Genomic DNA, 13,956 nt, shown 5'->3' with positions numbered 1-13,956 from the left:
GAACAGAAATTGAATCAAATAAATAATAACACTGTCCTCTTCATTCTATAAATTAAATATAATTCATCTTTTTGAAGCTAAAGAAGTTCTTTTCTTTTTGTCTTCTATTGTTTGGTTAACAAAATGACACACAAACATAAGTAGATTTCGTGAGGGTACTGCCGCTTAAAACCGAATAAGCACGGTTCCATATAGACATCCGATTTCTTTCTGAACTGTTTGTGTTTACTTTAAGACATAACTGGTTGTTTTTATGGGAAAACTTGCCAATACTGTGGCTTTCAAGATAATTTTGGGTGTATGTGTCCTGTTAAGCGCAGATATTTTGTGTTTGCATGCTTTTTGAAACACGTGTGCTGAATATGTGTGTTCATTTGAGTATGTTTTGAGTAACAGCTCACTTTGACATCATATGGTGCTCAAATTAGTTAAAATGTTTTGAATTTTAACTTTTGCAAGGTTAAGAAACATATGCACATGATACATTTTCTTAATAGTTATTTATTTCTGAATGATGCGTATTTGAGCGATTATTATTAAAGCGATTATTTTTATTTATGCGTGATTTCTTCTGCTTTTCCTTATAAACATTTTGCGTCTTTTCCGACTGGCTGGGCCAGCCGTCAATTTGCATGGGCCAGTGCAACCCTGTCCCACTAACTTCTGAGGTTGGCCTACAAAAATACGTTATCCCTGCGGCACTCTATTAATGATTTAATATTTAAACCTACAGTTTTAAAAAGTTGTATATTATGCATAGTATATTATATATTATTATAATATGAAGCAGAAACAACACAATCTATATGTATCTACAATTTACATCTCTAAAGATTTTTCTCAGGTCTTTAGAGTATGATAGGAGCATTTATCATCTGTGTTTTGGGAGCCTGAAACCGCAATTTTTTGAAACTGGATCTCAAAGTGGATAAATCTGAACACAACACCCGTGCTGTTTCGTTTGTACCTCCATTTCGTAAATTTTGTGATACGATGATGTCATCACCCCACGTTGCGTGCATGCTGTGCTCATGGCAGGCATCTATAGACGTGTACTAAAGCGTGTCAAACAAGTGCAGGACAGAGATTTAGCACAGAAACGCAGTATTATTGTTAAATAATAATACAAATTATTTCAAGGGTCCCTCACATGTCAGGGCCCTGTGTACTCAATCACCCTTTTCCCCCACCTACGACACCCCTGGGTAGCATTAATGAGTCCTTTTAAAGGGTAAAAATGCACTACTTTAGGAAACAAGTGCACAGTTTGACTTTTTAAACAGTGCTGCAGTGCCATTTATATACAAAACTATTCTCTACTCATTATAGTACTAAACTTGTCAAACTATGAAATACCACAAATGTAACTTTGGGACTATGTTGTGCTAAAAAAATCCAAAATAAATCAAAGCTATTTTACATCTGTATTCGCCACTTTACCTAAAATTTGTTCAAATGTTCTTTTGACTTTTTGAGGTCTTGAGCTGCTTTTAAAACAGTATTGAAAGAGTTTCTGTTTATTCTGGGCTGCCTTTCTTCATTAAATTTTCTCCACACAACTAATTTTAAACATTCAGAGATGCTTTCAGATCAAAAGAGTTTAAGATCATGAAAAGTGACATTAGAATTGTAAATGGTCGTGCTGATTTCAAATGACGTAACGTTTCTGACTCCAATTATCACTAATTCGTTTAGTGAGTCTATCAAACCGCTTTTGTCGCATGAGAGTTTGGTTCTCCATTTGCAATTGTGGAAGACGCAGCTATTTGAAATGTTGCAAATCGAGTCAGGCCACAGTTTATTTGAACAATAGAAAACGACTTGTGTACTTTTCATTCATTCATTGATTCATAAAGAAGAGCAGCAGAAGCGACTACGGTGAATCGCTTCATTCAACCTTGTCAGCCATCTGGAATGTGAAATTTCCTCAAAACACTTTCAGTTAAAGTCAACAAACAAGTCTAACAACGGCAAGATTTGAAAGAACGAGCATGTTGATTGTGTATTCAAATTATCAATGCGTAACTGCAATATGATGCTTCTGGTTTTGTGAAGAGTTTTTTTTTGAGACGGCGTATTGTGGGAACATTGTGTGGAAAATCTGCGAGCGACATTTCGATTCATACAAAAACATAACTTAAAGCATAATTTAAATGTCTGTTTATTGTATTTACATTGACAAGTCAACAAAGGGTCTTTCTTCATGTGGAGTTTCAGTTTTGTTTGTTTGTTGTTGTTGCTTAGAAAGTCCAAAGCTAAAGAAGAACCACATGCGTTTTGAGGACCACACCGGTAAAGCCTTGCACGTTAATGCTTGGTTTAAACTGCATAAGGGCTGAAAATGTGATATGTAATACGCATCCAACAGACCAGCTCTGGGATGCCCATAGTCTGATGTTGGATTGACAGAAACGTATTGAACATTTTCAATGTATAGGAGTTCAGAAACATGAGAACAAACAAAAATAATAAATTAAAAATGGACTTGAATGTTTATAACATACTCAGACTGATCGGGCCCTAACGCCTTGTTTCGTCACTTTGTCTGAGGTTTCCCAGGAGTTCATCTGCGAGATAGTTCAAGATTTTGAAATTCATTCAGAAATCCTCAAAAACAAACTTCCATGTGCCCCAACGTTTATCCAGAACGAGGACTCGAGACCAACGATGAATAAGTTCGTCTGAACTAGAATTGATCTTTAACCCTTGTAGCGTCCAACTTATCGGGTTAAACCAGTAAGCGGCGTCGCAAAACAGACGTCCAGCGTTAAAAACGCAAGCATTTAGCTTTCCACTCGGCGCTGTGGCGCTCTGCATCCTCCGATCGTTTTCAGTGTCACGTCAAACTTTGTAGTAAATATTTGCAGGGTTCTGCGGTGGCATTTCTTGGACGATGTAAACGGGGTGCCCGTAGTCGCCACTGACCTTCTCGTAATGCGGGCAGTACATGCTCCCTGAGGTCCGCAGGGGAAAGATGATGTCACTCGGCTCGGAGCCGTTGTTGTTGCTTCCTCCGCTTGCCCCGCTGCCGCGTTTGGGCAGCGTGTTCAGCGGTAACTGGGCGGAGCATTGGGCGGAGTGTTTTTGATGACGGCGACGCAGGAGCGCAATTAGAGCAATGATGATGATGATGAAGATAACGGCGCCAGACGCTATGCCTGCAAACAAGGCCACTTCTGATCCGGCAGACCCCACAGACTCTCCGCTCTTTCCACCGGCCTCCCCATTCAGTATGGGGTCTAGATAAAGAGAGGGAGAAAGAGATATGAAATAATGTTGACCTATTAAAATACAAAGGCACATTTTTTTGAAGTAAAGAGTTTCTTGAGGGTCTATGCAAACAAGACCACACAAAACTCAAAACGTTCAAAATTAAAACGGCACCAGTGATTTATATGCAAAATTTTGAAATGTTACACTTGCAAATTCTTGGCCTTTTACTTGTCATTCTTGGATGTCTGAAATATAGTTTGAAACTTGAAAGCCCTCCAAATTTAACCAACTTCTTTCTTTAGGTCCAAACTGTGACTATAAAGTAAACCTCGAAAACTTCTCAGGAACAGGAGTCAAATTTAATTTAATAAATCAAACTTTAATGTGTACTGTAATCATTACCACTTTTGAGGTTTTTGTAATTATACTCCATGACAATTTTCATTGATTTTCACCACTGCTATGCTGCGTCCACACCAAACGCGAAACTTTGCGTTCCTCGCTCTAGATTATTTAAGGGATTTAACTTCACGTTATGCGAATTATCCGCTTGAGTTTAATATTTTCAACTTGCGGCAAATAGCAAGAGTTCGCATCCATTTGCGTCTTTGCATTGACTTTGTATGTAATCTACTTGTGCTAATTGTTGAATTTGTGTTTGGTGTGTACGCAGCATAACACAATAATTTTCCGCTTGAGTTTAATATTTCAACTTGCGCCGAATAGCGCGAATAGCACAAGTTCGCGTCTATCCGCGTCTTTGCATTGACTTTGTATGTAATCTACTTGTGCTAATCGTTGAATTTGTGTTTGGTGTGTACGCAGCATAACACAATAATTTTCTGCTTGAGTTTAATATTTTCAACTTGCAGCGAATAGCACGAGTTTGCGTCTATCCGCGTCTTTGCATTGACTTTGTATGTAATCTACTTGCGCTAATTGTTATATTTGTGTTTGGTGTGTACGCAGCATAACACAATAATTTTCTGCTTGAGTTTAATATTTTCAACTTGCGGCGAATAGCACGAGTTCGTGTCTATTCGCGTCTTTGCATTGACTTTGTACGTAATCTACTTGTGCTAATCGTTGAATTTGTGTTTGGTGTGTACGCAGCATAACACAATAATTTTCCGCTTGAGTTTAATATTTTCAACTTGCGGCGAATAGCGTGAATAACACAAGTTCGCGTCTATCCGCGTCTTTGCATTGACGTTGTATGTAATCTACTTGTGCTAATCGTTGAATTTGTGTTTGGTGTGTACGCAGCATAACACAATAATTTTCTGCTTGAGTTTAATATTTTCAACTTGCGGCGAATAGCACGAGTTTGCGTCTATTCTCGTCTTTGCATTGACTTTGTATGTAATCTAGTTGCGCTAATCGTTGAATTTGTGTTTGGTGTGTACTCAGCATAACACAATAATTTGATTTATTTTTTAATTTGGGGCTGAAATGTAATCTAGTGTTTCCTTAAGCTTTTTAACACTGATACATACCAACTTTGTTGATGACATCATTTTCTTTGTCGAAAGTGCCTTGATCCCCGTTATTTTCTGGATATTTCGGGGGATATCTTGTGGGGTGGGGTTTCGCTGGGAACGGATCTGTTGGACCTAAAAGCAAACATATACAGAAAGATTTACAATAAGCAAGGCAGCACATGTTTAGCAAAAATGTAAACCGGTCCGAACACAATATCAGACCACCCTTGCGTCTTTTTGGCTTTTAGGTATTATGCCCCGGGTTTAAAGAGAGAATTTAATGAATTGGCTTAAAGCTTTCTACCCACAAGCCCAAAAAAGGGACAGCTGGCATATCCATAGGAAACAAGCTCACATGACATTTCAATTACACGCTGAGACACACTGACATGGACATCATCCACTAAAGCAGTCCACGGTTTGGCTGTTATGGCAGGAAAGATCTTTATCATTGGAGTGACACAGGTGTACGTGTGGAGGACGCCGGTGCGGGTGGTACTTACTCTGTCCAACTCGCAGTACGAGCTTCATAGATTTGCTTTTACAAACTCCTCCATCGTGATTGTCCAAACCTTCTACAGTACTGTTCGATGTGGCTGGAGGGGGGAGAAGATAAGAAAGTTCAGTCAAGCGAAAGCCATTATTTGCAAAAAACTGTTCCACGTGCTAAAATCTACCATGTTTTAATCAAAATAAAACTATTCGGACAAAGATTTTCGATGTTCGGCCGAATGAGAATTAATATAACGTTTTTAATGACGAAATAACAACCAGGTGTGCATGCTTTATAAATGCAAACATGTCGGCAATGTGGAAGTAAAGTATCCGCTATTTTTAACGAAATAGTTGTGGTTGCCGAACATTTGGTTCATCCCTAATCCCTAATCAGCAATACATATAACTTTTGTGCCCTTTCTTATATTGAATAAACACACAACATCTTGCAAATATTATTGTAAATGCCATCAAACCATTCCTCATTCTCCCCTTCATTTCTCTTACAGTCTTGTGTAGATGCAATATAAGGTTTAGTAGCTCTAAGTGAGTTAGTTTATGACCGGGTCAACTTTCCATATGTGTACTCACGGGTGCTTTAAAACCTTTAAAGTGTTCCTTGCGGACATCTGCGTCACGTGTTTAGCAGTCGGTCTAACAGTGTGCATTGTGTGTGCGCGCATGAAGATGTTAAAGGTTCAGCTTGCCGGCACAAAGAGAAAAATCGCAGTTTTGCAGCAAGGCAAAGCTTCTTAACAGCTTGCGTTTGCTGGCAAATCCTCGTGAAAATCATTAAGAAACGGGACGCTCATTCATAAAAACCACATGCTGTGAATAATAACGCGAACGTAATCACGCAGGTTCGAACTTTAAGGAAACTAAGCATATTAGCCGAGTCTTTTCACATCACTATCACAGAATATCAAGGATTTGCTTTGGCCGTCAATCCTCGGCCAGCTGAGTGGCTTGGTCAACGATTTAAAGCCCATTGTGCCTGCGCACACATGCTGTGTCCTCTGATAGCGGAGCTAAAGAATTCCATTGGCCGTAATCTCCCTTTCACCGCGAGGATTAAGACCAATCCCACACAAACAAATGGACTTCCCCTCCAAACTGCTTAGGGCACATGAAGAATAGAGTGGCCTGAAAGTGTGGGGGTAGGCAGGGAGCAAAAGCGGTCGAGAGAGAAAGATCTAAAGAGGAGCGAGGGACTGAAAGATGCAGGGAACGCGAGCTTTTACCCAGTTCCCTACAACCGTTGCCACATTTGTGTGCAGCGGCCCCTCTAGATGTGACCCGACTCCTAGGCTTGAATGAAGCCCGCTCATTTCCTAACCACAACAAGCACACTCGATGCCTCGGGCCAGCGCTGCTCACCCAGTCACGAAGACGGGAACAAAGTAACGGAGTGGAGGTGGATAATTGTGGATACATACAATAACATAATTGTAGGATCCAGGCTGTTCGTTTCTGGTTATTTTTAGCTTAAGACGACATTATATGAAAGCATTTAACTGTTTTAGTGATCATATTTTAACCACACGTCCTGTTTGTAGATTGATGCCGCTAGTGTCCCGTCTAATGGTTCTCAAACTGGAGGGAGGGGGGCGTGAGATGGTGCAGGGGGGGGCAGTTTTATGACATTTTTAAAATATATTAATTCATGTTAAATTCTGTGCAATTAAACCTCAGAAAAAAGGCAACTAACCAACAGCACTACATTGTATAATTTAATATGTTTTGTTGAATAGTTTGAGATTGTTTTATGTCATGAATTTCCTTTTTTGTGGGGTGGGCGCAAAGGAATGTACCCTAACTTTCAGGGGTTACGCATTACAAGTAACGTGCATTACGTAATAATATAATTTTACAAAAGTAACGCATTACTTTATAAATGTACATATTAATATTTGAGTTACTTTTTTACAATTTACAATACTTTAATTAATTCGATGTAAAAAAATATGTACTGCATTAAACTGAACGCATTAACGTAGATTTACGCACTCTATGCGTACGTAGTTTCAGTCATTTTTGCGATGGAAATATGCAATTTTTGAATGCAGAACTTCTCTGAATGCAGAGATCAAGCCTCAGCAAAGTAAGAAAAAGTAACACAAAAGTAACGCAAATGTAACGTAAGCATTACTTTCCATGAAAAGTAACCAAGTAACGCAATTAGTTACTTTTTTGGAGAGTAACTTAATATTGTAATGGATTACTTTTAAAAGTAACTTTCCCCAACACTGCTCACTTTTTGTCTTTTGTGAGTGCACTGTGTTAGTGTGGGTTTGATACCTTGCGCGAAAGTCGGTTTGAATAAAAGTATCTGCCAAATGTTAAATGTAAATGTCTCTTCTATATATTTATTGCAAAAACTCCAAATTGATCATAAAACAATGATAGCTACTCATTTTATTCATCTTATTTACAAAAAAGTTTGTCCTCTTAGTCTGATTGTGTCAACTCAAGACACGCACGCGTTTTGACACGCACATACACGCGACTCAAGTACTCGCGGAGGTAAGTCTCGTTGCAATCATTTAGGTCAGATATCCACATCCCTCGAGCTACGGGCCAAGCTGCCTCAAAAAATCACATCAAACCAATCCGTCTCATACAGGCAAAGGATTGAGGGATTTGGAGCGTGCAAATCTTCAAATCACATAAACGGCCATTAAGGAATGTGCCAGCTGAAAGAGGCTGAGATCAACGCACGATAAACCGAACGATTGCCCCATTTGTGATCAAATGATCCTAATGACATCCATGCTAGGGGGCCAGCAACAGGACAGCTTTCCAATTGAGCATATTAAACTGGAGGCTTTGCCCTACAAATAACAGACCGTAACATAGATATGTGACAAAATAATAAATACCAACTTAACAAAAATACCAAGCACTAACAAAGACATCTTGTGTGGTAAATAAATACTCAATGCTCAAGTTCCATGCCCGGAAAAACACAGGGAACGGATATCTTAGGAGACAATTGTTGGATGTTAAAATTCCCAAGAGTGGGATCAGTTTAACATTTCTCTTATTTATTCTAGCTTTATGGGCGACGAGAGAAGTAAGAAAAGCAATTGTGATTCAGCGCTCGAGATAGATGCGTGGCAATAAACTTACAGATGATGTAATAATCTTTTCCTTTCACGAACTCCAGGCCCCACAGGTTGGGACTGAACTCTTGAAACTTGAAGGTGAACTTCACGTCCTGGTCCGGCTTGTCACAGTTGAGCAGCGCCACATCCCCGTTAGCGACGTGACAGGTCTCCAATTGCTCTTTGGTAACAAGATAAACCCGGAAGTATTCGATGTTTCTCTGCTCAGCGGTGCCTGTCTTGATTCGTGGACACACAATGTCCATTTTGTCCCCAATCTGTGGGTATAGTACTATACCCTTTCCTGGGACGAACCTAAAATTAGGAAACAAGGTGATGTGAAAATTAGTCATTGGATTAAGGAGCACATACTTGCATAATAGTTTATTTCTACATTGTGTATAAAATGTTTTGATGATTCTCATTGTGTGAAAATATAATCTTGAAATCTTTAATATTGACGTTCACTGTAAAAAGTGATAAGTTAAATCAATTTAAAAAACATACTTTTTTAAGTGTTACCAATTAAAGTTTACTTAAATGTTTCAGCTAACGTGAAACTAAAGTAAAATTTGATCCAACTTTTCACTTTTTAAAGTGTAAGGTCATGACAAAGATTGAAATCAATTTGATCATCGGAATCATTGATCCTCGTAAACTTCTTATTAGTTTATGAGACTTTAGTCAGGATTTCACAGACAGGATCACCAATATCATCAATTTCTTTAAGTTAATCAATAAAGGACATTAGCTCACACAAAACAGTTTGCTTTTACAGCTTTATTATCCTCATATACCAGATTGATTCTATTCAGAGGACTTAGTTGAATATTTGACTCCACACCAGCCTGACAATAAACCCAACACACATTATGTCATCGAACCAATTTAGAACAATAGCCAGAAAACTTTTGTTAAATTACACAAGGAAACCAGGGCTGTTCCCTTCCCTGTACTGTAAAACAAGCAATCAACAAAAATAGAACGAGACAAGCAATTTCCTCCAGCTAATATTTAGAGCAGAAAGAAAATGCATTTAAATCATCTACATATTGGGAGCTTGGCTTAAACTTTATTTTCTTTATTTTCTTCTTTCTTTTTGACTAATGTTTTCTACATTCCAGCCTTTCTTGTTTTCAATTTTCTTTCCGCACTTCTCTTTGAAAAGTATTTCAATGCAATTAATAAATCGCCAATCTAACCGCCTGTTGGGTGTCCTGCATCTGCTCTTAAAGGGATAGTTCACCTAAAAATGAAAATGATGTCATCATTTACTCACTCTCATGTTGTCACAAACCTGTATAAATGTATTTGTTCTGATGAACACGAAAAAATATATTTTAAGGAATGTTTGTAACCAAACTGTTCATAAGCCCCATTCACTTCCATATTCTATTCTTTAATCCTACTATGGAAGTGAATGGGGCGCTTGATCGTTTGGTTACAAACAATCCCTTAAAATATCTTTCTTTGTGTTTTTCAAAAAAAAAGAAATGTATACATGTTTGTAACAACATGAGAGTGTGAAACTCCAAATATTTGTATGTATTAAACGTAAACTTTTACAAATGTACCATGAAAAAGTTTGACACGTTCCCATCGTTAACCAGAATAAAAGGGCCACTTTCTAAGACTAGCTTGCATTCTCATAAAGTCATTAAAAGCCAGAAATAAAGAAGAGACCCTCGAGGTTCTGCTGGGGGTCCTAAGAGGACAGGAAGCTTTAGAGCACCTCCTCCACCCCCCGCAGTATACCAACCTCTGTGTGGGTCTTGCATAGAACAAACCGGGATGGGGGTTGGACCGTGCCTTCCTCCCCGAACACCTTTTGTCTCGAAGCCCTGTGACAAAGATTACCCACTGAGCTACTGAAACTCATGAAAACCGATTACAACCTGCAGCAAAGCCTGACTACACTAGGGCTTAGCATCTTAAAGGAACGTTATCCTGCATTTAAACAAAACCGATCTTTCTGAATGCTGCCCCGGGACAGTGAAGATGCTACCTAGGCAACACGTTTCACTTCAGCAACTTGTCCCGGGTTTAAAAGATGTCCCAGGTGAAAAAAGTGCACTAACACTTAGTTAATGTACTATTATGATGCACTAATTCTGTATTTAACATACAAAAAAACTTCACACAAAAGTTCATAATTTACTCACCCTCAAGTCGTTCCAAACCTGTATAAACTTTGTTTTGCTGAACACAAAGATATTTGTAATCAAGCAGGAAACAAAAGCACCATTGACTTCCATAGTAGAAATGAAAAATACTATGTAAGTTAATGGTGCTCAAAAATTCTACAAATATTAGTCAAAATACGTTTCGTTGTGTTCAGCAGAACAAAGAAATTTCAGGACGTTTATTTTTGGGTGAACTATTCTTTCTAAGTGTACTAAAATTTGCTATTTATTTCAATACACTAAACATCTGTTTAAGTATTATTGGTATTTAGTTTACTTTTCTACTGAAGTAGAACTATACTTTTAATTAGTAGATTTGTAGTGTACTAGTTGTATAGTGTTATTTAGCACAAAAATAACAATGTACTGTATATTTAAGTACATTTTAGTACATACCTTTTACCTGGGGTACTAGTGTGAAATCTAGACAGCACGGGCAATTTAACCCAAGGAAAATGCTTTTAATCCTGAATGCTAAAAGACATCGCCAAAGCATTTTTTAGGTAAACTAACCAAATGCAATCTATCTCCATGTGCATGTTTACCATTTGACGACCTCAAAAAGAGTATGTATACTACTTTGGCAGCTGAATAACAAGTCAGCTGTATATAAATCAGATAAAGTAGCACTTGTCTTGGTTAAGTGCCTTTCACTTTCTTAAAGCAAAGTGTACGGAAACTATCTGTATGCAGAAAGGTGCATTAGTGTTGAGCGACCTTGGACATCCATTTACGTAAAACACTTCAGCTGAGTAAGAAAATCTCTACATGGAAATCATTCAAAAGCTATTCATCTATACTGTTACATTTCTCAACTTCAAATCAGTTTAGCAAAGTCTCTATAGTTGGATTGCTCACATTGAAGTGCAGTCTCATTTTCTACAGTCTAAGCAAACACCAGGGTACTTAAACTTTATGAGATGTCCTACAACATCACCATATAATTTATGCACTACATTGCATTTACGTGGGATGTTGGCCAGGGTGCGCACAGGATGCTTATTTAAATACATATGATGTTTGGGTAAGTCTAAATCAGGAAGTTTTTACAACCCTAAACATTTTAGAGTAACCAAAGCTGGCCTATTTACAGTGACATCTATACAGTGATATCAAATAAAGATTTCTCTAAAGGCAATGAAACGAGTACTACATCATCTCAGTGTTGCTGCCAATAAAGCATCATTGTATCTAATAGCCCGCAGTCTGGTAAGGTGGGTGGTCTTTAACCAAAGTTTCACTGATTATTTGCTTAGTGGTCTGTCTTGTGTTTAAATGTCAAGACATGGAAAATCCTAGGAGAAATCAACAAGTTAAACATATAAATGAAACTGAAATCACATGTACTTACATGCTGTTGGATGTATTCCAATAGATTGACTCTAAGATAGTAGACCGGGCCAGTTTGACTCGGCAAAGCACAAGAAGAGCAGCCAATAAATAACTCCAAATAGTTGTATCCATTACTGTGTAAATTGAGTCCACCAGTACAAATGTGATATTATAATCGGGATGTCTCTACAAGTAAGAGATCCAAAGGCACAAATGGGTCACTTGTACGCGAAGAATCCGATGCGTAATGCTCTCACTTGTAAAAAGAAACAATTCGCCAAATCCTCTAAAACATCATCTTCTGTGCAACTGACACACTACAGGATTTTCTTTACGAAATAATCCATGCAATGAGATTCTTTAGATTAAAATACCCTAATGCGTCCTTTGCGTAAAAGCGCAAATTGAGATTCCTATGAATGCAGAAGAAATACTAAGTAGTGCAGAAGCCTTGCACGGGCAACATCGCTGTGAAACTCAGATGTAGTATGCGAGCAGGATCAGTGCTTCGTCTGTTCTTCGTCTTTGCATTCAACTCTGCCAGTCTTCAAGTGCCCTCAAGACGTGCTCGGAGACTTCTTAGGACAACCCAGTGTTGCGGTAAGACTCCGCCCACATCGCTCACGATTGGTTGACGGCGCTCAATGAGTGACACTGAAGGCGAATTTTTGATTACAATTCTTACGTTAACGTATTTAACTTTTTATAATATGTAATTTAAAACATGTTATTTTCAAATGTTATTCATAAAAAATGTCTGTGAGTCTTATACACTGGTGTGTTGGTGGGCTGTTAATAATAAGAACCAAAACACACTAGGCTACATAAAATATTTTTTTATGGTTTTATTGGTAAACAGCTGACACTTCATAATGGAAATCATAAGACGTTGTACGGTTAATTTTCGCATACATATACTAAAAATAGGGAGGCGGCACGCAAAGACGTGACGTTGTGTTATGCAATTACTAATCTTTTATTATAATATAATAAACATGTAAACTTGAACTACTCACCTCATGACTTTAATCCGAGGTAAAAATTCACTCAGGTCTTAAAATTCTGCAATATTCACACGCGTGACGCGTTTCGTCATGCGTCCAACGGTCAAAAACCATCCTCAGAAATGTGCGTTTACCTCACAGATTAGATAAACATTTCGAAAACAAATCGACTGAAACATTTGCTCCACGGCACGACAACTTGTTTATTCAACACCCTGTTTGGACTGTAATCAAAGGAAAAACTAACAGGTTAGAGATAATTGGATGATGAGGTGCGAGCGCATTTGCGCTTTCATCGTCTGGTCTGCGCTCGTGCGCGGAAACAGTTGTGTATTTGCGCCTTTGACCCCGCGTCAAATTAACAGAGGTGTCAATGAAGCAATTAATTAGACTGGGGATTGGAAGTATTTAGGTGATAGTAACATCCTGCAAACAAAATGTTTACACACTAGATGCTGTTTCACATTCTGTCTGGCCTTAATAGTATTAAAAATTTGAATTAGTATGTCCCACACACAGTATGCATCCTTAAAGTACCCGGATGTTGCGCTGATATACACATAAACCATTAAAGTGTTGTTTAGTGATTATACACTGAATTAATAATTTAAAATAACATTTATAAATAATAAATGAAGAAACCCCAAAAAATGCATCTTTGTGTGTGACTGTTAAAAATCACAAAATGTGATTAAACAGCTGTCTTTTCGTTTTATGTTAGTATGTCTCTCAGTACTTGCACACTCCTTTGCTATGCACCACACACTTTCTTTACTTTTCTCAAGCACTTTATACTTTGCACTAAAAGTTTTTATTTTTTTATGTAAAAGTACATACATTTGAGTGTGTAGCAAACAAGTATGTGAGTACCGGGACATACCAACAAGTATCAAACACTTCATGCATTTTGGCTTTTCTTCGTTTACCATTTCTTATTAAATGTTTCCTATATAGTTTAATTCAATAAAGCATACATTAATTTAGTGCAGCGTCACTATTTGTGAAATTGTGGATGGTAGTGTGCACTTCAATTTCTCATCTAAAATAGCAGACCACCCAGGTAGCTTTAAGAATACTATTTTCACCATATAACAATTGAGATATTAAAATTGCTAAAATTCTATTTAGTACTGATTTTACGCAT

The 13,956-nt window shown here is 37.9% G+C and overlaps 2 protein-coding genes across 3 annotated transcripts in view; both read right to left on the bottom strand.

Annotated features, from left to right (window-relative positions):
- Positions 1 to 973, bottom strand: part of LOC129445028 (interferon-induced GTP-binding protein MxA) — a 45,103-nt gene extending 44,130 nt beyond the window's left edge. The window contains exon 1 of the mRNA XM_073866360.1: positions 968 to 973. Within this exon, the coding sequence (XP_073722461.1) occupies positions 968 to 973 (6 nt within the window). The remainder of the gene's footprint in view (positions 1 to 967) is intronic.
- A 1,172-nt stretch (positions 974 to 2,145) lies between these two features.
- Positions 2,146 to 13,669, bottom strand: efnb2b (ephrin-B2b). Of its 2 annotated transcripts, XM_055206098.2 has the most exons (6): positions 12,825 to 13,669; positions 11,828 to 12,462; positions 8,319 to 8,608; positions 5,198 to 5,290; positions 4,710 to 4,826; positions 2,146 to 3,239 (listed from the first exon to the last, which is right to left on the bottom strand). In XM_055206098.2, the coding sequence occupies exons 2-6, from the start codon at positions 11,938 to 11,940 to the stop codon at positions 2,842 to 2,844; spliced, it is 1,011 nt and encodes a 336-aa protein (XP_055062073.2). In that variant the 5' UTR covers positions 11,941 to 12,462; positions 12,825 to 13,669; the 3' UTR covers positions 2,146 to 2,841. The 2 variants fall into 2 exon arrangements, with proteins under 2 accessions (XP_055062073.2, XP_055062075.1); XM_055206100.2 differs by lacking the exon at positions 11,828 to 12,462 and having other exon boundaries at positions 12,825 to 13,661.
- Positions 13,670 to 13,956: the final 287 nt, after the last annotated feature.

The sequence above is a fragment of the Misgurnus anguillicaudatus genome, chromosome 3 (genome assembly GCF_027580225.2).
Source record: "Misgurnus anguillicaudatus chromosome 3, ASM2758022v2, whole genome shotgun sequence".
In the NCBI taxonomy this organism is placed as follows: domain Eukaryota; kingdom Metazoa; phylum Chordata; class Actinopteri; order Cypriniformes; family Cobitidae; genus Misgurnus; species Misgurnus anguillicaudatus.
This window is presented reverse-complemented; position numbering and strand designations above follow the sequence as displayed.